General features: G+C 40.0%; 2 protein-coding genes across 5 annotated transcripts in view; both read right to left on the bottom strand.

Moving 5' to 3' along the window:
- Positions 1 to 4966, bottom strand: part of ZC2HC1B (zinc finger C2HC-type containing 1B) — a 65641-nt gene extending 60675 nt beyond the window's left edge. The window contains exon 1 of the mRNA XM_065543499.2: positions 4728 to 4966. Within this exon, the coding sequence (XP_065399571.1) occupies positions 4728 to 4755 (28 nt within the window). The 5' untranslated portion in view covers positions 4756 to 4966. The remainder of the gene's footprint in view (positions 1 to 4727) is intronic.
- Positions 4967 to 5478: 512 nt separating this feature from the next.
- LTV1 (LTV1 ribosome biogenesis factor) lies at positions 5479 to 24823 on the bottom strand. Of its 4 annotated transcripts, none has more exons than XR_012433508.1 (11): positions 24683 to 24823; positions 23545 to 23676; positions 21955 to 22128; positions 18003 to 18090; positions 11616 to 11757; positions 11060 to 11315; positions 8519 to 10009; positions 7044 to 7183; positions 6395 to 6447; positions 6004 to 6204; positions 5479 to 5873 (listed from the first exon to the last, which is right to left on the bottom strand). XR_012433508.1 is itself a non-coding variant. In XM_005552028.4 (11 exons), exons 1-11 carry the CDS (start codon positions 24683 to 24685, stop codon positions 5763 to 5765), a joined length of 1428 nt encoding a protein of 475 aa, XP_005552085.2. In that variant the 5' UTR covers positions 24686 to 24823; the 3' UTR covers positions 5479 to 5762. The 4 variants fall into 4 exon arrangements, 1 of the variants encoding a protein (XP_005552085.2); XM_005552028.4 differs by having other exon boundaries at positions 8519 to 8646; XR_012433509.1 differs by lacking the exon at positions 7044 to 7183.
- Between the last annotated feature and the right edge of the window lie 593 nt (positions 24824 to 25416).

Below are 25416 nucleotides of genomic sequence, written 5' to 3'. Positions count from 1 at the left end.
ATCCAGGCAGAACTACAAATGGCCCAGACCCTTCAGGAATGAAGGTTTGGGTCACTCCACCAGGAAAAAACCATAACCTGCTGAGGTGCTTGCTGAAGGCAAAGGGAATACAGAATGGGTAGTAGAAGAATGTAGTCATCAATATCAGCTATGACCACTTGACCAGCTGCAGAAACGAGGACTGTAATTGTCATGAGTGTTTCCTCCTTCTTTTGTTAAAACCATGTTTGTGCACGTACACACTTGTACTAAGAAGATATCTTCATTTTATTTCCTTTTTCCTTCATCATGTGACATGATTTATTGACTTCACATCACCATTTTTGTTATAGTATACTTATATACTATACTTACTATAGTATACTTACATACTATATAGTATATAGTATACTTACATATAGTGTACTTATATGTAGTATATAGTATAGTATGTAAGTATACTATATAGTATAGTAATAGTATTTGGGTTGGGGATTGGTGCATTTCTGATTGTAGGAGGGATAGTTGTATTACGTTAGGCATAATTATGACCTCATTATCGTCTTTATTTGGAGATTACGTATGATCTCAGGAGATGGATATGGGTTCAAGTTGACAAGAGGTGGACTTGTGATGGTTAATACTGAGTGTCAACCTGATTGGATTGAAGGATGCAAAGTTATTGATCCTGGGTGTGTCTTTGAGGGTGTTGCCAAAGGAGATTAACATTTGAGTCAGTGGGCTGGGGAAGGCAGACCCATCCTTAATCTGGGTGGGCACCATCTAGTCACCTGCCAGCGTGGATCTAATCTAAAGCAGGCAGAAAAAAAAAAAAAATGTGAAAAGACTAAACTGGCCTAGCCTCCCAGCCTACATCTTTCTCCTGTGCTGGATGCTTCCTGCCCTCAAACATCAGACTCCCAAGTTCTTCAGTTTGGGCACTGTACTGGTTCTCCTTGCTCCTCAGCTTGCAGATGGCCTATTGTGGGACCTTGTGATTGTGAGTTAATACTTAATAAGTTCCCCTTCATATATAGATCTATCCTATTAGTTCTGTCCCTCTAGAGAACCCTAATACACCTGATTTAAAATACTCAGTAAAATGGAAGTTTCAGAATACTGAAGACAGATTCTACAGACTTCCACAGAAAAATCAGATACAAACGATCAGCAATCAGGATGGCTTCAGATTTCCAAAAAGCAAAATTGGAAATGGAAACTAATGGGAGAAACCCTTTAAACTTCTGAGGTAATCTACAACCAAGAATTCTATATCCAGTCAAGCTGTCAATCCAGCATAAGAGTAGAATATATTTCCAGACATCCAAGTTCCCAAAAAGTCTACATCCCCTGTACCCCATTTCATGAATTACTGGAGGATGTGATCCACAAGCATGTGAATGAGATATAGGAAAAGGCAATTATACAATGGATAGAGAAAAGAGAATTCTCAGTATGATAGTTAGGCACCACAACCAAAGAGCAACCAGTCGAGGTTTGAGGTGTGTGATTAAAGAAACAGATGTGTTGAAGGCTATCATGACTAACATATTCACTGCCTTCATAATCTCAAGATAGTATATTCAAGGAAGTCCTGGCTCCCATTTTGTTCTACACTTGGCATGTTTGGCCACATTCTAATAAAGTGCCTGCTCTCCCTTCCATATCCTGATCTCTAGATCAGTTGGAGACACTCATTTCACCCCACAGGAAGGTTCTGCATTGATCTTGAGAGGTCAGGGTGAGTTTAGAAGCAGAAAATATAAAACAAGAATACAATCCTTTAAGCATATTTCTGCACATCCTGGATGCCTAAACTGTGACTTGTTCCCTAAAACTCACTCATCACCTTGCTCACTGACATCTAAACATGGGTTCCTGTAAACTCTAGAAGTCGAAGTCAGACCCAGGGACTGTTCACAGTTCATCTTCCCTAGGAAGCTTTCATCTAATTGGTAGCAAATACTGCCCTCAAAAAGCTAGGTTTGTTTTTTTCAGTTGTCAAAATGAAAAAAGGTGTTGTGTTTAGGGATACTATACAAGTAGCTTTAAAAAAGAAGGAAATACTTAATGCAGGTTGAGTATCCCTTATCCAAAATGCTTGGGACCAGAAGTGTTGCAGATTTTTTTTTTTCAGATTTTGGAACAAGATATCATGGGGATGGAACCCAAGTCTAAACACTTTATTTCAGATGTCACCTTATACACACAGCCTGAAAGTAATTTTATGCAATATTTTAAATAATTCTGTGCATGAAACAAAGCTTGTATTAAGTACTTATGCGTGGTGTTTTCTATTTGTTGTCTCACATTGGTACTCAACGTTTTGGATTTTGGATTAGAGATGTTCAACTTGCATGACAGCTGGATTACCTGAGGGCAAAGAGTGACATGAAATCAAGGATGGATTCACTGGGGACTTCTATGTTGTATTTCTTAACTTGAACAGTGGCCCTGTGTTTGCTTTAAACATTCTCCTGTAAGCTTCACAATAAAAATGCAAGGCCATTAGAATTTCTACCTTCTCTGCCATTTAACTGGAAAAAGACTGATAAAGCATAGCAATGTCAACCCACATGAAGAAGTAACATAAAAGTATTGAAAACATAACAGTAAAGTTACAAGAGGTTAGAGTTCTTTCAACTGAGGTGACTTGATGACATCACAATGGAGGTGTAGATACAGGGCATCACAGGTAATACACACAAGCGGTAACTGCACTTCAGACACTTAGACTTGTAAAGTAACAGTACAGATGGTCCTCAACTTATGATGGTTCAACTTCACAATTTTTCCATGATGGTGAGAAAGCAGTATGTATTCAGTAGAAAGTGGTACAATCCTCTCATGATGCTGGGCGGCAGTGGCGAGCCACTGCTCCCAGCCAGCCATGTGATCACGAGGGCAAACTGGTAACTCTACAGCGTACTGTATTGCCAGATGATTTTGCACAACTGTGGGCTAATGGAAAGTATTCTGAGCAAGTTTAAGGTAGGCTAGGCTGAACTATGATATTCAGTAGGTTAAGTATAGTAAATGCATTTTTGACTTACCATGTTTTCAGCTTATGGTGGGTTTATCAGGGCATAATCCCACCATGAGTCAAGGAGCATCTGTGGTACCACAATATCCAGGTGGTTTTAACACCAGTCACAGGCAGTGCTTAAACAAAATAGGTGGGCCGGGTGTTGGTGGCTCATGTCTGAAATCCCAGCACTTTGGGAGGCTGAGGCGGACAGATCACAAGGTCAAGAGTTCGAGACCAGCCTGGCCAATATGGTGAAACCCTGTCTCTAAGAATACGAAAGTTAGCTGGGCGTGGTGGCGCACACCTGTAATCCCAGCTGCTCGGGAGGCTGAGGGAGGAGAATCATTTGAACCCGAAGTTGCAGGCTGCAGTGAGCTGAGATTGCACCACTGCACTCCAGCCTGGGTGACAGAGCAAGACTCCATCTTGGCAAAAAAAAAAAAGAAAAAACAAAAAAGGTTTAAGATACAAATTCTTCAACATTTTGCCCCCTGCCTGGGATCTCTTAGGCCTTTCTCTCCTCCCTAACCCCAGTGAGTCTAGGCCCTGCTACGGTTTTCTCCACATTTAATTCTTTTCTGAAATCTTTCCCATGTATCCATTCATCCATACACTACTTTGTGACTGTATACTGAATGCCAGGCACCGTTCCAGACCTGGGGATAAAGCAATAAATAAAACACTGTGCCTTCAGGGTTTGTCCTGCAAGAGGAGACTGAAAACCAGTTCTCTGTGTCAACAGAGGTTGTGAAGAACATAAACCAGGGAGGGCGGGTCAAGGATGCAAGGGAGAGATGCATGCAGTATTTTTAAATACAAGCTCAGGGAATAGCCTATAGTGAAGGTGACAGCTGAGCACCAACCATGAGGAAGGTCTGTCTGCAGTGAGAGCACTTCCAGGGAACAGCAAGTACCAAGATTCTCATTTAAAGTGGTACTTACCACAACAGTGATAGTATCACCAGTTACATTTCGTTGCACCTATCCTGCCTCCTCAGACCATGTGGCTCCTGAAGGCAAAAACCCTCTGATCTCTTGGGCTCCCAACATTTAACACGGAGCTTTTATGATCAGTTCCCAATCATCATAGATTTTTAGACAACAAAGATATCAGAAAATTCATTTAAAGTATCATGAATTTGTTCTTCAGAATAAAATTAAAATATTTAAGTTTGGAGTATAATCTGCCTAAATCACAATATGTTTCATCAAGACTCATGGCCTAGTCTTTTTCTCTTAATTGCAAGATATATAATATATGGATTTAAAGAAAGTGAAGTAAAGTTAGCACCTCATAACACAGAATTTGAGTAACATGACAAAGGAACATCCAATGCCTGTAAGACTCTTGCTGTTTTTGAGAATCTTCAGTTGAGACAGCTATCAAAATAAATGGCCAATCCTTTTAGTACTTACGTTCTCAATATTGACATAAACCATCATCTGACCCTTTACTTCACAGGCTGGCATTTAAATACATTCTCTCCAGTATCCTACTTCTGCAATGATAAGCTCCAGTTAAGATTTTTTTCTAGCCTATGTTGGTAGAATACCTAACACCATCAGTTTTGACAACTCTTTAAAAATCCTACAGTACTTAGATTTAAACAGATCACACATGGTAGAACAAGCTAATACCTACCAGCTTTGGAAAAGCCATAAGCAAATGATTACAGATGAAGGCAGTTTTCTAATAATTTAGATATCAAGTGCAGCTCACCTGCCAAAAATGGTTCTGCCCCAGCCATTCTGTTCCTAACTCAGAGCAACAGTGTTCACAGATTTTTACAGCTTAGTCTAGATAACAACATACTAGACAAGAACATAAACCAGGGCCACTAATCTGTTGCAAGAAGTCACAGTTTACCAAATAATCAACAACTGTGATGATGTCATTGCCTAAACCTTGAAAAAGTTTGAATCAGTTAAAACAAAAATCAACTCATCAAAAACAGGGAAAGTTTTCAACTATGTATTTTAATCAAGTATGAATGGTTCCAAGGATTAACTAATGCTGAAAAGACAAACTCCAGTTTAAACTGAAATAAATACATCTGATTTTGAACTAGGGACTCACTGAAGCTAAATAAGTTTTCTTATTTCCTTGACTATTCTGTTTCCTGCCTTCACTGTTCCTAAATCCCAAAAGCAAGTCATCCAGTAATATAACAGGAAATATGAATCTTAAGAACCTTAATATTCAGTTTTACCACCCTTTTGAAATAGTCCTTTGTATACAGCAAGGGAAAACTTAGCTTCCTAACAGTGGAAACTTCTCAGAAAAACTCATCTTACACTAAACAGAATAAAGTCAGCATTTCAAAATTGAGTTTAACCAGGCCACTTTTCTATTTACAGCAAATTAAACCACGTAATTCCTGAAAAGGCATGGAGAGGATTCCAAGAAATATTTGAAAACATCTGCAAAAAACAACTATGACAACCATACAAATAAATGAATTCCATTCAAGTTATGGATATTTTCCTTTAATTTATCCAAACATTTCACATTCATGAAGTCATTTATTTCAGAGCAAATGTAAGCTTAAAATATTAAAAATTAAAACATTACAGTATTTACAAGACAGCTGGCAGGGGACACTTGCTGGTATAAAAATAATACAAATACTGTATTTTCCTCTTATCTGCCAGTAAAATGGCAAACAGTTTTGTCTTTCTGAAGGTTCTAGTCAATGACTAAAGATAATGAAGAGCCCCTAATAAAGTGCCTTGCTTGCCCTGTATGCTCCACTGTCTATAGCTTTAGACCCTCAACATTCTTCTTCAAGTTCTGCAGCTCTTTTTCTTGCCTTCTTTTCTCCAGTTTAAATGCTAACTTGTTAGCTTTCTTCTCCACTCTTCGTTCCTGTTGTAAGTACAAGAATATACTTGTATTACTCATATCTTTAACCTGATACAGGCTGCTTTTACAAAATTCCCCTAATTTCCCCTCCACCAGCTCTTTGTAAATCTCACATTTGAAAAATATTTTTTACCTTGCGCTCTTCTTTGATAGCTTGCTTTCTTGCTCTTTTATCTTCTTTGCTTTCGTTTTTAGAACGTGGCTGGGTTGATACTTTAGGAAGGTCACTGCCATTAATCATCTGTATTCTTTCAGCTTGCTTTGCTGTGAGTCCTTGCTTTGGTAAGACATTGAGAGGTATTCCTGTTTTAGAAGATATTCGAATTTGTTTGGGCTGAAATACAGATAAAATGGTACTAGAGTTATTTCTCATTCCTATTAAAAAATAGCACATTAATGGCATACTGTTGCTGCTTTTCCTAATATCACTGCTAGCCACAAAGATAAAAAGTTACTGAGCGAAAATGTGCACTCTATTTTTTAGGCACTGCATCCTTCAAATAGCTTAGCACACTAGGACTTACCTTTGGTTGATACTTGATAAGCTGTGGATGGTTATATAAATTTGAGTATGTACCTAAACAAACAAATAAAAGTCATGTATCAATAAGCACACTTTCAGTTCCACCAAGCATTACTGAATTCCTACTATATTTCTGACCTTGTGTTTTCATAGTGCAAAATAACATTGGAGTCTCTGATCAATGTTTTATAAATTGCTTACAACTCAATATTGGAATATTACTCTTTCCAAATAATTTTTCACAAATTTCCTAAAAGCGTAACTCTTATTAAAATGTATGTATTTTTTCAAAGTTGGTATGTGTTTTTTTTTGTTTTAGAGTTTCGCTCTTGTTGCCCAGGTTGGAGTACAATGGCATGATCTCGGCTCACTGCAACCTCCACCTCCCGAGTTCAAGCCATTCTCCTGCCTCAGCCTCTCGAGTACTGGGATTACAGGTGCCCGCCACCATGCCTGGCTAATTTTTGTATTTTTAGTAGAGACGGGGTTTCACCATGTTGGCCAGGCTGGTCTTGAACTCCTGACATCAGGTGATCCACCTGCCTCAGCCTCCCAAAGTACCGGGATTATAGGCATGAGCCACCGCACCCAGACTAAAGTTGATATACTTTAATACTTTAAAATTACTATCATAAAGTGAATATACTTACTACAAATAGATTCACAATCCCACTTCTCTTTGGCTTCTTCGAGGACTACAGTAATCATTTCTTCCTCCTCAGACTCATCAAACTCATTCATTGGCAGGTCTTGATCCTCCAAGGGTTCAAGAGTATTCAATTTTACACAACTTTTGGATGAGTTTTTAAAAGTGAAGACCAAGAGGGGAAAAAATGACCTCTTATTATACTATGTCACTAAAACTGCAATTTCTAGCTGTGGGAAAAAACCAGTGTTTTAAAATGCACATATTCCAGTGACCTATCTGTCATTTTCTGTCAAACTCTGTTCTACCCAGCCCTGCCTTTTCCCTCCAGTGAGTTTTGGATATTCACTTAGCTGATAGGAAGGTAACATCTAGCTGTGTCTTTCCAAGGCAGCTTCCTAAGAAAACAGGTTTTTAAAGCCTAAAAAGGCATAACTCATCTGTCTCTGCGAAGTATTCAAATATTTTACTCAAACTATACAGCTCCTTGTCCTGCTATGGGATCTATATATTATAGTGATCATGGAACATCAGACCTTTCTAGCAGATTCGAACACTTCATCAGTTTCTCTCAGAGGAGAGTCACCTTGATGTGGATGCTGATTTGCCAAAATAACCAGCTGGTCAGTTCCTCTAATCTAGCTGGAGAGACAAATTCTTATCTTTCCATGAGATGTAAATACCTACTTCTCAAAACACCTGGCATTTCAGAAAGATGAAAAGAGCATATACTTGGAATAATTCTTCAGCCCAAAGACTAGAAATATCATCTTATTTCCCAAGGGGAATATGTCCCTTTATTTCTTTAACTTGTAAGCAAAATAAAAGTAAAAAAAATTTAAAATGGGCTGGGCGCGGTGGCTCACGCCTATAATCCCAGCACTTTGGGAGGCCGATGCGGGCATATTACATGGGGTTGAGTTTGAGACCAGCCTGGCCAACATGGTGGAACCCTGTCTCTACTAAAAATACAAAAATTAGCTGGGCATGGCGGCATGCCCCTGTAATCACATCGGCTCAGGAGCTGAGGCAGGAGAATCACCTGAACCTAGGAGGTGGAGGTTGCAGGTGAGCTGAGATCACACCACTACATTCCAGCCTGGGCAACAGAGCAAGACTCCATCTCAAAAAAAAAAAAAAAAAAAATTAAAAAACGAAACACATTCTACCACGACTCTTCTCAAGTCAAAGGTATGGAAAAAGTGGCTCCTCGTATATTCCCATTACATTCTACTTCAGAATGCTTAACACCAAAATGTAGGCAAAACAGATGAGCTATACATGAGCCAAAGTTTATGGAAAATGTACCACTTTCTTTTTTCCCCCCTCCTATCTTTTTTTTTCCTTTTTCATTTTCTTAATATGGATTTTGACTAGGTTAATTTTTTCCTCAATTCAGTTATACTATAGACCTTTCTTTGGAATTTTTTCTTTTTTTAAAAAAAGAACAGATAAACAAGGAAAGAAAAGTCACTGTACTTCTCTGCCTTTTCTTTATAGTAGTCATTCAAAACTTCCTGTAAGCGATTGCTGTCCACTTGAATAGAACCTTCCAATTCTGCATTATCCAGAGCTCCAATTTCATCATCATCATATTGCTCATAAAACTTGAATATAAACAGAGAAAAGATACCATGAAAAGCAAATGTACTCAGTAAGACTACATATTTAAAATTTTTTTTACATTAATTTTATTCTTACACAATAGTTATTTAGGTACTATCACAATTACCATTAAAATATTAGTGGGGATTTAATGCAATAGGATGTGGAAGATATTTCTGCTCAGTACTTTAAGACTTACATTTAGACTAAAAATAGGCTTCCATTTAACATGTAAATGAAAGGCATTATTCTACTTAGCTTGGAGAACAAAATGCTAGGCAGCACAGATTACATCAAAACATTTTTTAAGATACTTTTTCTTTTCTTTTTTTTTTTAAATATCTCACTGTCTCCAAGCCTGGAGTACAGTGGCGCGACCATAGTTCACTGCAGCCTCAAACTCTCAGGCTCAAGTGATCCTCCCTCCTCAGCCTCTGAAGCATTGGGACCACAGGCACATGCCACCACACCCAGCTATTTTATTTATTTTTGTTAATAGAAACAGGCTCTGCATTGCTCAAGACGGTCTCAAACTCCTGGGTTCAAGTGATCCACCTGTTTCAGCCTCCCACAGTTCTGGGATTATAGGCATGGGCCACTATGCCCAGCCTGAAGATATTTTCAAATTCCTTAGTTACGCAAACTAAAAGATTGTGCAACTGAAAATTCTCCCACTAATGTACATATTTCGTTCTTGTCTAGACAATAATTATTATATTATGCAAATGGTGTTGACACTGTTAAGCTTTGACAAAGAGTAAATGGGGGGGATATATCTCCTGAAGTGTGAGATGTGTAGCAACAATTTGCTTCTCCCTCAAGAGAAGAGGGAAAATAGTATTAGCTGACAAGGTAGCAAGGTAAGAGCCTTTATTTTAGATTCACCTTGAAGGAAACTATTCCTTCATTCATTTATCATTTATGGAACACTTTAAACTTCTACTACATGCCAAGACACCATTTTAGGCTTTTGGATGTATCCGTGAGCAAAATACAAAAAACTCTGTCCTTGGGGAATTCACATTCTAATCTGAGACAAATCTATATGACACACACAATAAAGAAGCACAACATTAGACATGATGTTAGGAGGTGTTATGTGCTACAGAACAACAGGATAGGTGGGATTAAAAGTCTTATAAACAGTCTATAGGTTGGGATCACAAACCCTGGAGCTAATCTGTTACAACAGAACCAAAAACAGTATATGAAAATTCAAACTTTCAAAAGCGTCTTATACTCTACTTCCATTATGTTCCTCAGTGTTAGTTATGTCCGAAAACTCCAGATGAGAAATGGAAAGAAATGGAATTTTGATGTGCTCAATGAGGCCAATACTTCAGAAATACAACATCTTACGGATTACTGTTGGAGAAATTGAGAATCTGGATGTCAGAATTCAAGGGGGACAATAAGAATGTTTGATCAGCCAACTCCTTTTGACCTATACACGTTCTTTCCAGAATCAAAACTAGGGTGACTGGCCTCACAGAGTGCGTAAAGGGAAAACAACAATAAGTAGGGTGCTTTTATGCTCTGTTTTAATAAAGAGATACGTTGTTTTCAACACTCAAAAGTTTTAGCTTTGGGTCCCAATCTCTCTTTTTAAAAAAATTTAAAAAACAAAAAAACAAGGCACACAGCAAGGCGCCTAACATCTACTTAGCTCACAGGCGGATTGGCTGACTTGGCCAGAGGATGGTCCAGCTTCCAGATCCACCTCAACCCACTTGGCTTCATCAAGGTCCTCTACTGGATTGCTTCTATCTTTAGATTCACCTTGAAGGAAACTATTCCTTCATACATTTATCATTTATGGAACACTTTAAACTTCTACTACATGCCAAGACACCAGTTTAGGATTTTGGATGTATCCGTGAGCAAAATACAAAAACTCTCTGTCCTTGGGGAATTCACATTCTAATCTGAGACAAATCTATATGACACACACAATAAAGAAGCACAACATTAGACATGATGGGGGTTTTCAGGACCACTTCTTGGGGGTTTTAAGGGCCAAATAGAAACTCAAGTGAGTTGTCCTACCACAGTTACTGAGAATAAAACAATTACAACTACTTTTGGTTATCCATTCAGGTTGAATGAGACATCATTTGGGCCACCTCCAGGTGTAAGCGTGTGATATAAATTGGAAAAGTCACATCCTCCTAGGCGATTACTCTTCTTCTGCACAGTTCTATGCTCCCTTTCCAGTCTTTGTGCTCCTGTACTGCACTGATAACCTTCTGCTTTATGCTGGCTACATGAACCTATAGCTGGATAGTTGTAAATTTCCTATGATTGACTTTGTGGTTGGTGAGCACTTCAACCTGGGCTAAAGTTGACAGGTATTAAAAAATATATATATATATATCATAAGATAGTACTAAAGCATCCCTTATTTGGGGACCTTACCTTCTCAAACCTCTCATCATGTAGGGTCAGCTGTTCATTTCTCCTCATGACTGAGGAAGTCATCGAATACTCGGTGAAGCGACTTTTTGTTTCCTCACTCCAGAACAAGTGATCTGCTATAGCTCTGTGGGTTTTTCTGGGCACAGACATACGATCTTCATCTGACAATAGGCCTGCAGAGTCATAGTCATCACTGCTATCTCCCTTATCATCATCCACATCTTCCCACTCGCTGTCATCTTCATTCTCAGATTTCCTAAAGTAAAGGTCACAAATTACCTACCAAAACAACTTAAAAAGTAACAGAACAAAATCACTTTACACAAGTAAAACCGGAAGGTATTTCAGGAAAGGTTCTTGTCTAGGCAGGAGGGTGTCTGATCAACCCAGTTTGGTAGGAAAAGCAATAAATTTCACATTTTCTGCTCTAAAATACAGAAGTCTCAGATTAAATGCTCTTGAAGGTCTCTTCCAACTGTAACGTTCTATGGTTACCATCCCACTGAAGCAGTAACACTTAGGTCATCATCTCTGCTTTGAAACAAACCACACATACTGTATATCCCTTCCCTCTTCCTCTCCTGTTGACTTATTGGCCTGAAGAATAAAGTCATCCTCAAGCAGATTATCTGGATCATCAAAGTCAAAATCATCATCAAGAGCTGCAACAATGTCAGGATCAAAATCCAGTCGAGGTCCTAGAAGGAAAACAAAAATTGAGCAACAATTCCCAAGGTAGCAACAATTCATTCATATAAGGACCTATGATAGCAAGAGTCTATTACTATATTGAGGATAAAAGAATGATTAAGAACTAAGTTCAGTCTAGTGAAGAATAAAGAGTGATCATGCCACGACAAAAAAAAAAAAAAATGCTGCCTCAGCCCCAGTCAGGGACTTATAAATAAAACTCCCATCTCCCTGGGACAGAGCACCTGGGGGAAGGGGCGGCTGTGGGCGCAGCTCCAGCAGACTCAAACCTTCCTGCCTGCTGGCTCTGAAGACAGCAGCAGATCTCCCGGCACAGTGCTCGAGCTCTGCTAAGGGACAGACTGCCTCCTCAAGTGGGTCCCTGACCCCTATGCCTCCTGCCTGGGAGACACCTCCCATCAGGGGTCGACAGACACCTCACAGAGGAGAGCTCTGGTTGGCATCTGGCGGGTACCCCTCTGGGACAGAGCTTCCAGAGGAAGGAACAAGCAGCAATCTTTGCTGTTCTGCAGCCTCCGCTGGTGATACCCAGGCAAACAGGGACTGAAGTGGACCTCCAGCAAACTCCAGCAGATCTGCAGCAGAGTGGTCTGTTAGAAATAAACCTAACAGAAAGGAATAGCATCAACATCAACAAAAAGGACGTCCACACAGAAACCCCATCTGAAGGTCACCAACAACAAAGACTAAAGGTACATAAATCCAAGAAGATGAGGAAAAACCAGCACAAAAAGGCTGAAAATTCCAAAAACCAGAATGCCTCTTCTCTTCAAAGGATCACAACTCCTCGCCAGCAAGGGAACAAACTGGATGGAGAATGAGTTTCACGAATTGACAGAAGTATGCTTCAGGAGGTGGGTAATAACAAACTCCTCCGAGCTAAAGAAGCATGTCCTAACCCAATGCAAGGAAGTTAAAAACCTTGAAAAAAGGTTAGAGGAATTGCTAACTAGAATCACCAGTTTAGAGAAGAAGATGAATGATGTGACGGAGCTAAAAAACACAGCAAGAGAACTTTGTGAAGCACACACAAATAACAATAGCCGAGTGGAAGAGAGGATATCAGCGATTGAAGATCAACTTAATGAAATAAAGTGTGAAGACAAGATTAGAGAAAAAAGAATGAAAAGGAATGAACAAAGCCTCCAAGAAATATGGGACTATGTGAAAAGACCAAATCTACGTTTGACTGATGTACCTGAAAGTGACGGGGAGAATGGAACCAAGTTGGAAAACACTCTGCAGGATATTATCCAGGAGAACTTCCCCAACCTAGCAAGGCAGGCCAACATTCAAATTCAGGAAATACAGAGAATGCCACAAAGATACTCCTTGAGAAGAGCAACCCCAAGACACATAATCGTCAGATTCACCAAGGTTGAAATGAAGAAAAAAATGTTAAGGGCAGCCAGAGAGAAAGGTCGGGTTACCCACAAAGAGAAGCCCATCAGACTAACACCAGATCCCTCGGCAGAAACCCTACAAGCCAGAAGAGAGTGGGGGACAATACTCAACATTCTTAAAGTAAAGAATTTTCAACCGAGAATCTCATATCCAGCCAAACTAAGTTTCATAAGTGAAGGAGAAATAAAATCCTTTCCACACAAGCAAATGCTAAGAGATTTTGTCACCACCAGGCCTGCCTTACAAGAGCTCCTGAAGGAAGCACCAAATATGGAAAGGAAAAACTGGTACCAGCCACTGCAAAACATACCAAAGAGTAAAGACCATCAATACTATGAAGAAACTGCATCAAATAACAGGCAAAATAACCAGCTAGCATCATAATGACAGAATCAAACTAACACATTACAATATTAACCTTAAATGTAAATGGGCTAAATGCCCCAACTAAAAGACACAGATTGGCAAACTGGATAAAGAGTCAAGACCCATCAGTGTGCTGTATTCAGGAGACCCATCTCATGTGCAAAGACACATATAGACTCAAAATAAAGGAATGGAGGTTATTTACCAAGCAAATGGAAAGCAAAAAACAGCAAGGGTTGCAATCCTAGTCTCTGATAAAACAGACTTTAAACCAACAAAGATCAAAAAACACAAAGAAGGGCATTACATAATGGTAAAGGGAATAATGCAACAAGAAAAGCTAATTATCCTAAATATATATGCACCTAATATGGGAGCACCCAGATTCATAAAGCATGTTCTAAGAGACCTACAAAGAGACTTAGACTCCCACATAATAATAATGGGAGACTTTAACACCCCGTTGTCAATATTAGACAGATCAACGAGACAGAAAATTCACAGGGATCTTCAGGACTTGAACTCAGCTCTGGACCAAGTGGACCTTATAGACAGCGACATAACTCTCCACCCCAAATCAACAAAATATACATTCTTCTCAGCACCACATCGCACTTATCCTAAAATTGACCATATAACTGAAGTAAAACACTCCTCAGCAGATGCAAAAGAACGGAAATCATAACAGTCTCTCAGACCACAGTGCAATCAAATTAGAACTCAGGATTAAGAAATCCACTCAAAATTGCACAACTACTTGGAAACTGAACAACCTGCTCCTGAATGACTACTGAGTAAATAACAAAATTAAGGTAGAAATAAATAAGTTCTTTGAAACCAATGAGAACAAAGATACAACATACCAGAATCTCTGGGACACAGCTAAAGCAGTGTTTAGGGTGAAATTTATAGCACTAAAATCCCACAGGAGAAAGCAGGAAAGATCTAAACTCGACACCCTAACATCACAATTAAAAGAATTAGAGAAACAAGAGCAAACAAATATAAAACCTAGTAGAAGACAAGACATAACTAAAACACAGCAGAATTGAAGTAGATAGAGACACAAAAAAACCCTTCAAAAAAACCAATGAATCCAGGAGCTGGTGTTTTGAAAAGATCAACTGCTAGTCAGACTAATAAAAGAAGAAAAGAGAGAAGAATCAAATAGACACAACAAAAAATGATAAAGTGGATTTCACCACTGATCCCACAGAAATAAAAACTACCATCAGAGAATACTATATAACACCTCTATGCAAATAAACTAGAAAATTAGAAGAAATGGATAAATCCCTGGACATATACACCCTCCCAAGACTAAACCAGGAAGAAGTCGAATCCCTGAATAGACCAATAACAAGTTCTGAAATTGAGGCAGTAATAGCCTACCAACCAAAAGAGAAGCCCAGGACCAGAGAGATTCACAGCCAAATTCCACCAGAGGTACAGAGAGGAGTTGGTACCATTCCTTCTGAAACTATTCCAAACAATAGAAAAAGAGGGACTCCTCCCTAACTCATTTTATGAGGCCAGCATCATCCTGATGCCAAAACCTGGCAGAGACACAACAAAAAAGAAAATTTCAGGACAATATCCCTGATGAACATCAATGTGAAAATCGTCAATAAAAAACTGGCAGAACGAATCCAGCAGCATATCAAAAAGCTTATCCACCACAATCAAGTCGGCTTCATCCCTGGGATACAAGCCTGGTTCAACGTAATCCATTACATCAACAGAACCAATGACAAAAACCACGATTATCTCAATAGATGCGGAAAAGGCCTTCAATAAAATTCAACACCCCTTTCAAGCTAAAAACTCTCCATAAACTAGGTATTGATGGAACATATCTCAAAATAGTAAGAGCTATTTATGACAAACCCACAGCCAATATCATACTGAATGGGCAAAAGCTGGAAGCATTCCTTTGAAAACTGGCACAAGACAAGGATGCCCTCTCTCACCACTCCTATTCAACATAGTATTGGAAGTTCTGGAGGGCAATCAGGCAAGAGAAAGAAATAAAGGGTATTCAAATAGGAAGAGAGGAAGTCAAATTGTCTCTGTTTGCAGATGACATGACTGTCTATTTAGAAAACCCCATCATCTCAGCCCAAAATCTCCTTAAGCTGATAAGCAACTTCAGCAAAGTTGTATTCTCAGGATACAAAATCAATGTGCAAAAATCACAAGCATTCCTATACACCAATAATAGACAAACAGAGAGCCAAATCATGAGTGAACTCCCATTCACAATAGCTACAAAGAGAATAAAATAGGCATACAACTTACAAGGGACGTGAAGGACCTCTTAGAGGAGAACTACAAACCACTGCTCATTAGAGAAATGCAAATCAAAACCACAAGGAGATACCATCTCACGCCAGTTAGAATGGCAATCATTAAAAAGTCAGGAAACAACAGATTCTGGAGTGGATGTGAAGAAATAGGAACGCTTTTACATTGTTGGTGGGAGTGTAAATTAGTTCAACCATTGTGGAAGACAGTGTGGTGATTCCTCAAGGATCCAGAACCAGAAACACCATTTGACCCAGCAATCCCATTACTGGGTATATACCCAAAGGATAATAAATCATTCTACTATAAAGACACATGCACAAGTAGGTTTACTGCAGCACTGTTCACAATAGCAAAGACTTGGAACCAGCTTAAATGTTCATCAATGATAGACTGGATAAAGAAAATGTGGCACATATACACCATGGAATACTATGCAGCCACAAAAAAGGATGAGTTCATGTCCTTTGCAGGGACATGGATGAAGCTGGAAACCATAATTCTCAGCAAACTAACACAGGAACAGAAAACCAAACACTGCATGCTCTTACTCATAAGAGGGAGTTGAACAATTGAGAACACATGGACACAGGGAGGGGAACATCACACACTGGGACCTGTTGGGGGTTGGGGGGGCTAGGGGAGGGACAGCATTAGGAGAAATGCCTAATGTAGATGATGGGTTGATGGATGCAGCAAACCACCATGACATGTGTATACCTATGTAACAAACCTGCACATATATCCCAGGACTTAAAGTATAACTAAAAAAAAAAAAAAAGAAAAAAGAAAAGAAAAAAGAAATGATGCTTCTCCTTTTAATATCCACTGGTAAAAATACTGTTCCATTATACATCTATAATGTTCAACCTTGTCTAGCATAATTCAAAGGTTTTGTCTGCAGGAAGAAACTGGGCTTTAAATTCACCTGTTAAAAGTAACTGAAAGGAACAATTTTTAGACTGTTATACTTTCAGTCTTTTCTGACTATGAGATTTTAATAAATATCTACCTGTTTTTTCAGATATATTCTTCCATCTATAAAAATACTAGGCTGACTCTAGGCGCACTGCTTAGGAGTTAGCCCGGCTCCACAAGGAGAAAATGAAAACAAACAACAACAACAAAACTCAAGTTCAAGACAAACTTTCAACTCCAAATTTATCATCTGACATGGCCTCCAACACCCTCTGCTACATGGCCATTGCTTAACCCTCCAGCCTCATTTCTTTTTAATCCATACCCTTCCTTCTGGGCCTGCTAAAATGTGTACAGTTACCTATATTCATGTTCTGTTGCCTTAGCACATACAGTCCACTGTCTGGAACATCCTCTTGTCCCCACCCCTCCCCTCCTTCTTCTATTTACCTAACTTTTACTTAAGAAACAAACTAGACATCACATCCTTTAGAAAGCCTTGCTCAACTCTGTGAGGCTGGGTTTGGTACTCCTCACCCCACTAGTATTATCTATCTATACTGTAATTTACCATTTATTGTTTATTTTTCCCAAACGAGGTAAATTTTGGGGTCAGAGACTATGCTTTATTCTGTTTTAACCCAAGGCCCTGCCACACAGACAGCGGCAACTCAAAAATCTGTAGAATAAATTAATGAATGAATGTCACAGGACAGGTGTTAGTTAATAATTAAGGCAACTCAGGAGAAAATACCAACACCGCTTCTGTGAACTTTTGTGTTTGTTCTGAAATACAATGTTGGTACTAAAAATTAAAAACAAAAATTTTCCCCCAATATATGTGTAGATGGTAAAATGAACTTCTATAAAAATACCTGTATGCTCTTGGGAGAAACTCTGAAAGACAACAGATTATTTTGCAAAATTACACTACAAGTAATGAATAATGAACACCACTATGTTTGTAAGAGGTTACGTGAAGGTTACAATTCCCCTACTAGATTACCAAGAATAGTTTCCCCACTTTCCTCTCCAAACAGGAACTCAAAAGATGCAAGGATATGATGGTAGGAATACAAAAATACAAAGATCACACTCATCCCTTCCTAATAATCCCTGATCTGAATTCCAGACATATCTCAATTGTTTCAATACTTTAATGGGGATAGAAAAATCCTACACCATTTATGTTTTGCAAAATACTTTTATCCACATAAAAAGATAAAGGAATTAAAGATACCTGAAACTGGAGCTGCTTTATTTAACAATCCAACATCTTCCTCAAACTCTGAAGCAAACACTGATGAAGGCAACTTAATTCCAGTGCTCTTGAAAAAGAAATTGCACAATGGTTAGGTTTATTTGGAAATACTTCTTAACCAGTGTACTGGGTTGAAGTCCCCCCAAAATCAATGTCCATCCAGAACCTCAGACTGTGACCATATTTGAAATAGGGTCCTCTCTATAAGATGAGGTCTTACTGGACCATGGTCCTATAATGAGACCAACGAGGACAGAGACTCACAGGGTAGAATGCCATATGCAGATGACAGCAGACTGGAATGAGGCCTCTGTAAGGCAAGGAACTCCAAGGAATGATCACTGGTAACATTCAGAAGGAATGAGCCATGCAACAGCCTCTCCAAGTCCCCAAGAAAAAAACCAACCCTGCCGATACCTTCATTTCAAACTTCTGACCTCCAGAACCATGAAGGGAAGAAATTTCTGTTGTTTTAAGTCACCTAGTTTGTGCTAATTTGTTACTGCAGTCCTAGGAAACTGTTACAACTACATTCTGTGTTCTCTCACCTGTGCTCCAGGTTGTATGTATGTTAAACATGTGGCCGGGCGTGGTGGCTCACGCCTGTAATCCCAGCACTTTGGGAGGCCGAGGCGGGTGGATCACCTGAGGTCGGCAGTTCAAGACCAGCCTGACCAACATGGAGAAACCCCGTCTCTACTAAAAATACAAAATTAGCCACGCATGGTGGCACATGTCTGTAATCCCAGCTATTCGGGAGGCTGAGGCAGGAGAATCGCTTGAACCTGGGAGGCGGAGGTTGCGGTGAGCTGAGATCGCGCCACTGCACTCCAGCCTGGGCAAAAAGAGCGAAACTCCGTCTCAAAAAAAAAAAAAAAAAGTATATTCCATCGTAAACTCAAAAGCAACTCTTTATAATACATCATAGTGCTTTCTCTAGTAAATTATTCCATTTATCCCTCAGATCCCATGAGTTTTCACCATGTTTTAGCAAAAGAACGAAAACTAAGAAAGTTTAAATGGTCCACCCCCGAGAATGATCAGTAAGTGAGATTCTGGGATTCAAATCCCAGAGTTTCTTAATTCCACTTGCCTGAAGTTTCAAAACAAAATTAAACTTTTTCCTCTTAAACTAGAGATAACATCCTAATCTCTAGTAATGGCACAGCCCTTGTATGAATTGGCTATCTTAAATCCTTGGGTGGTTATAAATCATTTTGCTCTGTCCTATGTCCCCTAGAAATCTCTTACTTACAGTGATTTCACTCTATTCTTTGGGGCATCATCTCATTTATAGTTAACCAAAACATAAATGACTGCAACTGCTCAGATAGCTAGTCTATATCCAGTATAACCTCCATACCCACGGCTAGATTAAGCTCCTTTAATAGTTTTATCATGTGACCTTCTTGAGTTTCTAACAGGTCTCAATTTTTCACTCTGTATTTAAGGCCCTGGTTCTCAAGGCCCTATAAAACCAAGGCCTACCCTGTGTATCCAAATTTCTCAGTTATTCTATACGACCATGCAAATCAAGTTCATTCCTCAGTCATGTAATAATGCAAAACACTTTACTTGGCATGCATGTGCCTGACACTGAACCACAATGCTAGCTGTCTCGGCACCCTGACTGAAAAAGTTCCTTCTCCTGTCAACAGTACCCACCGCTTGGTGGCCAGCTTAGTTCCTACCCTCCCACATGAAGCCCTTTCGGATCACTGTCCTAGAACTTCCCTTGTGTGAACTCCCCACCTTCTTCACACACTGCAATCTACCTAAACATGTGCTAGCCTACATTCTCTGACTGGTTCTTATGCTTGTTTCCTCTCCTTGACCAAACAGTTGATAATGTGAGGACAACCACTATGTGTTATTTATCTCTGTGCACCTTACCACCTGCCCTATCCTTAGCCCAGGAGGAGGCACAAAGCTGGAATGTGCATCCTCATTGGCTCACTGAGAAAGCTCTGAATTGGAAGCCTCTGAGGAGCATGAGTAAAGGCTACATATGGCAGTGTACACACAGCAAGATGTTACGGCTTCCAAAATGAGTTTCTCGGTAGCAAAAACATGGGCAAAGATTTGTTATTTTGCTATAGAGCACATTTTTAAGAAAACAGCTTTACTAAGACATCATTCACATACAATTCGCCTATTTAAAGTGTACAATTTAATGTTTTTTAAGTATATTACATTATTAATTACTTAAAATTATAGCAAAATCTACATAGTGTTTTAGCCTTTAGGCTTTTAAAAAGGTACCTTTGTGATATTTATCCTTAGAGGTTTGGGGTTAAACACAAGGTCAGCTTGTGTTAAATGAATTTACCTTTGTGAGATATTTTTCAAATCTTGAAAGAAAAGAATCACATACACGATTAGAGTGTAAAGAGGAATTACTTTTTTTTTTAGGAGTACTGTGTTTTCATTGGTTGCAGTAGTTCTCAACTACGTGGTGTTTGCCCAGCTACTTTCCACAATGGCACCACCCTCTTTCTTTCATGTCAAAATCAGGGCCTGCTCAAGCATCAATCATTTCTATGCTGCCTTTTTACACTGTCTCACACTGTTTCTAGGGGTTATTCATTATTTCTAATCTATTTGAATTTGGTGGTGTGTTACAAATTAAAGTAAAAAAAGTACATGGGACTAATCCATATTTTTTCATAGCTGTACAGAAAACCAACGACAATTTTGTTTTTAAATACAATTCAGTTGTCCCTGTAAACATCACTGAATTGTCCATTTAAGAGCCTTATCCTGTTAAAAAATCAATTAGTGATTGCTTTTACTCAAAACAAATTAAGGATTAAAAGTACTGGTCAATACAAGCCAGGCAAGACTTTACTAAGAATTTTCACCCTTAGATAAACAAGTTGAGCCACTATGGAACTCCTTCTCTCCCTCAATAGGTTATAGAAGGAAGTGAGCCAGTAAGTCCCTACCACCAATAAAGCCTTGAGGAAGAAGAAATAAAGAAGTTGGTTCTCTATGACAGAGATGTGATAGGATTTGGGGCGTTACAAAAGAGTCACAACCTAGTTAGTGAACAAGCAGCTGCAGTTACTACCTTTCTTTGGGATGATATCCTGAAACCGAACCTTTCTAAGTATCCTTAAGCAACCAGCTATTGCCTGTAAGAACTACAATCACATCTTCCCCAAGGAAAGGAATGCCTAGACCATGACAGAATTGGGGAATAAGGGGCAGGGTAAACTGGTGCCCTTTCTATCTCTTACCTTTTGCTTATAAACCTAATGAATGTCTCCTTTTTCTAAAGTGCTAGATGATATAAAAGTTTCCCACAGGGAAATTTACTCTACATCAAATTAAAAATAAGGTCACAAAGGCATACAACATGGGCATTCTTAGCATAAACAAGAGAGAAAACAGAACTTAGACTAACAGCACTAATTTCATATATAGACGTACTATCATTCGTCCTGAAAGAGAAGGTATTAAAGTGGACCGAACATTAGTTTACAAGACAGGAATGTTATTATCATCCACTCATTCTGTTTGCTTATGAGTAGCCTGCAGCTTTTACAAAAGTGTTAAAGATCTAAATATTCCACAAAAGTTAAGTCCTATCTTAGAACAGAGTTTATGATCCTGAAACAGTTATGTTGTTAACATGTAGAATGTCAGCTGCTTTTCTCCTATTGAAAAGTGCTGTCTAACATGGCCATGTCTATCAATCGAAAGTTCTAAACCTATAAAAAGGCTGTTGCGTTGACACCTGCCACCAGAGAAGAGGTGACCTATTCTCTCCTGATGGTACACACGTGCATACACATACATAATTTTAAGTGGAGGCATGGTCTATCTTTGTGCTCTTCATACAGACACCATTTCTTGCCCCAAACAGTTATCTTGATTTAAAAATGATTTCTTCACCCACTCCCACACTTAAATTGCTGAAAAGCCTTACTGGAATGACTAGCGATTCTTCTTTCTCTTCTCTCCGGTTGTGTGCACTGAAGGCACTCGAGGGAATAAGCTCTGAGGGCCCAGATGGTTCCTTCAGGTGCTGCAGGTAGTCATAGTCATCATCAAAGAACACTCCATACTTCCTCTGTTCTGCTCGCCTTTCCTCACTGTCTATCTATAAACAAAATGGAATTAGTACTTTCTTCACTGTTTATCTATAAACAAAATGGAATCAGTATGCCTTCCAAGGATAAGGCAAGGAAATATTACAATGAGTACAGCTTTCCAAGTAGGAAGCAGATGGCACATGAACATTTTGGCTGATGGGAAAAAGACAAAGAATTCTTGACAAACAGGAAATGTACAGCTTCAAAACCAGAGTGCTACATAACATTAAAATGGAATGAAAACATTCATGCTTTCAAAAGGGCAATAAAAATAAATAACAATTGCTCCTTCCGCTAGACATTTATGTGCAACATTCTGAGTCACGAAATATACATACAACTTATTTTATCGTCTATTTGGAGGGTTACAAGAAAAGACTTGGGGGGCCAGGTGCAGTGGCTCATGCCTATAATACCAGCACTTTGGGAGGCTGAGGTAGGACGATCACTTGAGCCTAGGAGTTCAAGACCAGACTGGACAACATAGTGAGACCTCGTTTCTACAAAACAGTTTTAAAAATCAGCCAGGCCCGGTGGCATGTGCCTGTAGTACCGGCTACTCTGGAGGCTAAGGTGGGAGGATCGCTTGAGCCCAAGAGGTAGAAGCTGCAGCGAGCTGAGATGGAGCCACTTTGCATGCCAGCCTAGGCAACAGATATTTGGGTGCCTTAAAAGGTAAGTACAATTTCTTTTATTTATATGCAAAAAAAAAAAAACCTTCTCAACATACAATAAAACTAGCTTTTCAGTAAAGCTAAACACGGCCCATGTCCCCCAATACTCTGTTTCCCAACACTCTGTTTCATAATATCTACACTTAATAAGTAGAGTCCAACATTAAGTGAATCTTTTCGAGGCTCCCTTGCAAAGTTCCCTGAGCTAATCAAGAAGCTCAGATATTTTACATTTCCTAAGATAAGCAACCAGGAGGCAAAATGCAGTTTGTGGTTATAAAACAGCAGGATCTTAGAGAAAGCCCAGTTTGAGTATTTACGGGTGCCCTAAATAACATCATGCCACATTGTAGCTGATGCTTTGGTAAATATTTACCATTATTCTACAAGATTTGCTCATTTAAACATCTCTAATAAAGATCTTTGTCTTCCCAATCAAAATAACATGAATGGTGTAAAAATCAGCAAATTGTACTGAAAATTAACTTATAGATTATTTCCCAGAATATCAGTTATCTGAGAATAACAGCTGACTTAACAATTTATTGAAACTATTAACATGGCCCGGCGCAGTGGCTCATGCCTGTAATCCCAGCACTTTTGGGGGCCAAGCTGGGAGGACTACTGGAGCCCAGGAGTTCGAGACCAGCCTGGGCAACATGCCGAGACTATTTACTTAAGAAAAAGAAAAAAACACACAAAAAACCTATTGTCTACCTACAAACTGACTGGCTAAAGAACAGGACCTACTTTTTGTGTGGGCAACAGAACCCTCTGGGGTGCAGTCTCATCTGCTGCTAAAGGATCTCGTTGGCTCCGGTGGACCAAGTGAAAAGACACAGCTTTCTTCTTCTCTATAAAGGGTTTTTTCTTCCTGTGAGGCTTCAAAGGAACAAAATCACAACAATTAGTTAAAACAAAACAAAACGACAGAGAACAATTCCATAGTTCACTCATCCATCTTTAGTAGTCATGTTAAAGATAAATACTTTTTAAAAATCTACACTTCTAGGGCAGGCAACATCAGCTGTGTTCTGTAGAATCCATACTTAACCTTCCGTCAACATACATTCCTTGAGCACCTACTTTGTGCCAGACCTTGTTATGGGAACTGAGAATACAGAAGTGGGAAAGTCAGATAAAGTCCCTGTTCTTAGCAAGAAAATCAAGATAATTTCCGGTGAAAATATATAAGACAGTGACGTGAAAATGACTTAAAAGCTACTTTACACTGGCTGCTCAGGGAAGGCCCCTGGCCGACTGAACCAGAATGACAAGAAGCCTGCCACAGCATAATCTGGAATAGACAGCTCCACATAGGGCATCTACCAACCAGCAAATAAAATCACGATACAAAGAGCTAAAGTTTAATAAGATCCATCATCCACTTCTACATTCTTACTTCGCTATTCAATTTTGATTCTCTGAACTGTGAAACCAATTAAGTGGCTTTACTTTGGGCCCAACCTTATGCTCTCCCACAAGTTCCCTTTCTCAGAGCAAACAGACAGGCAGACACCTGCCACTCCAACGCTGAGGGAGACCAGCAGCTCCCTCTGCTCGACCCCAAGAAGCACAGGGTGGTGCGTTTGTGTCCGCAGTCACAAGCTTTTAGCTAACCGAAAGCGCACAGGGCTGCAGGCTCCCAGGAGTAAAAAGGAGGCCATTCTCCTCTCCGGGCCACATCCCAGGGAGGCTCGGCGGTGCGAGACTGTAACTAGCAAAGAATGCCCGGGGTGGTGAGGATGGCCCATTTCAGGGTACTGTGCCGCAAGCAGCCTCCGGCACGACCTAGACCCAGGCCGCAGTACCCAAGGCATTACCGGAAGCAGCCTGGCCTCTGCAAAACCGCAGCGCCCGGCCGCCGAAACAAGTAAGGCTTGCTCACCATGCTGCAGCCGCGCGGCGCTCACCCCCAACAGAGGCGGCGAAGATACCCTCGAAGTCCAGCGGGGAGACCAAGGCCCAGCCCAAGGCCGCCTCTGTATGCCTCACCACACGTGCGACCCCAGCACCCGGCGATAACGTCACCCAGTTGGCCATGGAAATGGACCAATCGCCGAGGAGCTGATGGGTCGTGACCGGAAGTTACGTAACTCGCTGCGTCTACACGATCGCGGGAAGCTACCGGGAGGTGGGGCTAGCTTGGCTCCCAACCCTGAGCCGGCTGTGTTTTTCCGGCCTTTAGTCTCCCGCCGGGGAAAGGGAATGGCGTGGCTCCTTAGCGTTGAGGCGCCACAGAGGGGTTTCTGCTTGTGGACGAACCTCCTGTTATAACTCCCTCTACGGAGATCAGAGGGGACGAATCTAGTATCGCCGTTGATTTGTGTCCCTTACCTATTCCCAACCATAAAACAAAGCCAGGGACACGGAAGGGAGGCGACCACCCCGCTGGGGTGCTGGGGGCGCCAAGTTTCAGGTTCCCTCTCCGGGTGGGGGCGGAGTCGGTTGCCGCAGCAACGGAGTCCGGGCCTAGGTTTTATAGACTGCATCAGACTTGATCAGGTTTTATTTTCCACTGCTTAATGAATTGCTTTCATGTGCCCTGTTAACCAAACCCCCGAGACTCTGTTAACTGTAGAGGCATTTGAACTAATAAAATATATTCAGAATCTCTGGTTT

Source organism: Macaca fascicularis, chromosome 4 (assembly GCF_037993035.2).
Source record: "Macaca fascicularis isolate 582-1 chromosome 4, T2T-MFA8v1.1".
Lineage (NCBI taxonomy): Eukaryota > Metazoa > Chordata > Mammalia > Primates > Cercopithecidae > Macaca > Macaca fascicularis.
This window is presented reverse-complemented; position numbering and strand designations above follow the sequence as displayed.

Coding starts and splice junctions, on each gene's coding strand:
- LTV1 (XM_005552028.4), bottom strand. Junction 18,091..21,954: donor AAGAATCGCTAGTCATTCCA/GTAAGGCTTTTC, acceptor TTCTTTTTCAAG/AGCACTGGAATTAAGTTGCC. Junction 11,316..11,615: donor GAAGAGGGAAGGGATATACA/GTATGTGTGGTT, acceptor CCTTTACTTTAG/GAAATCTGAGAATGAAGATG.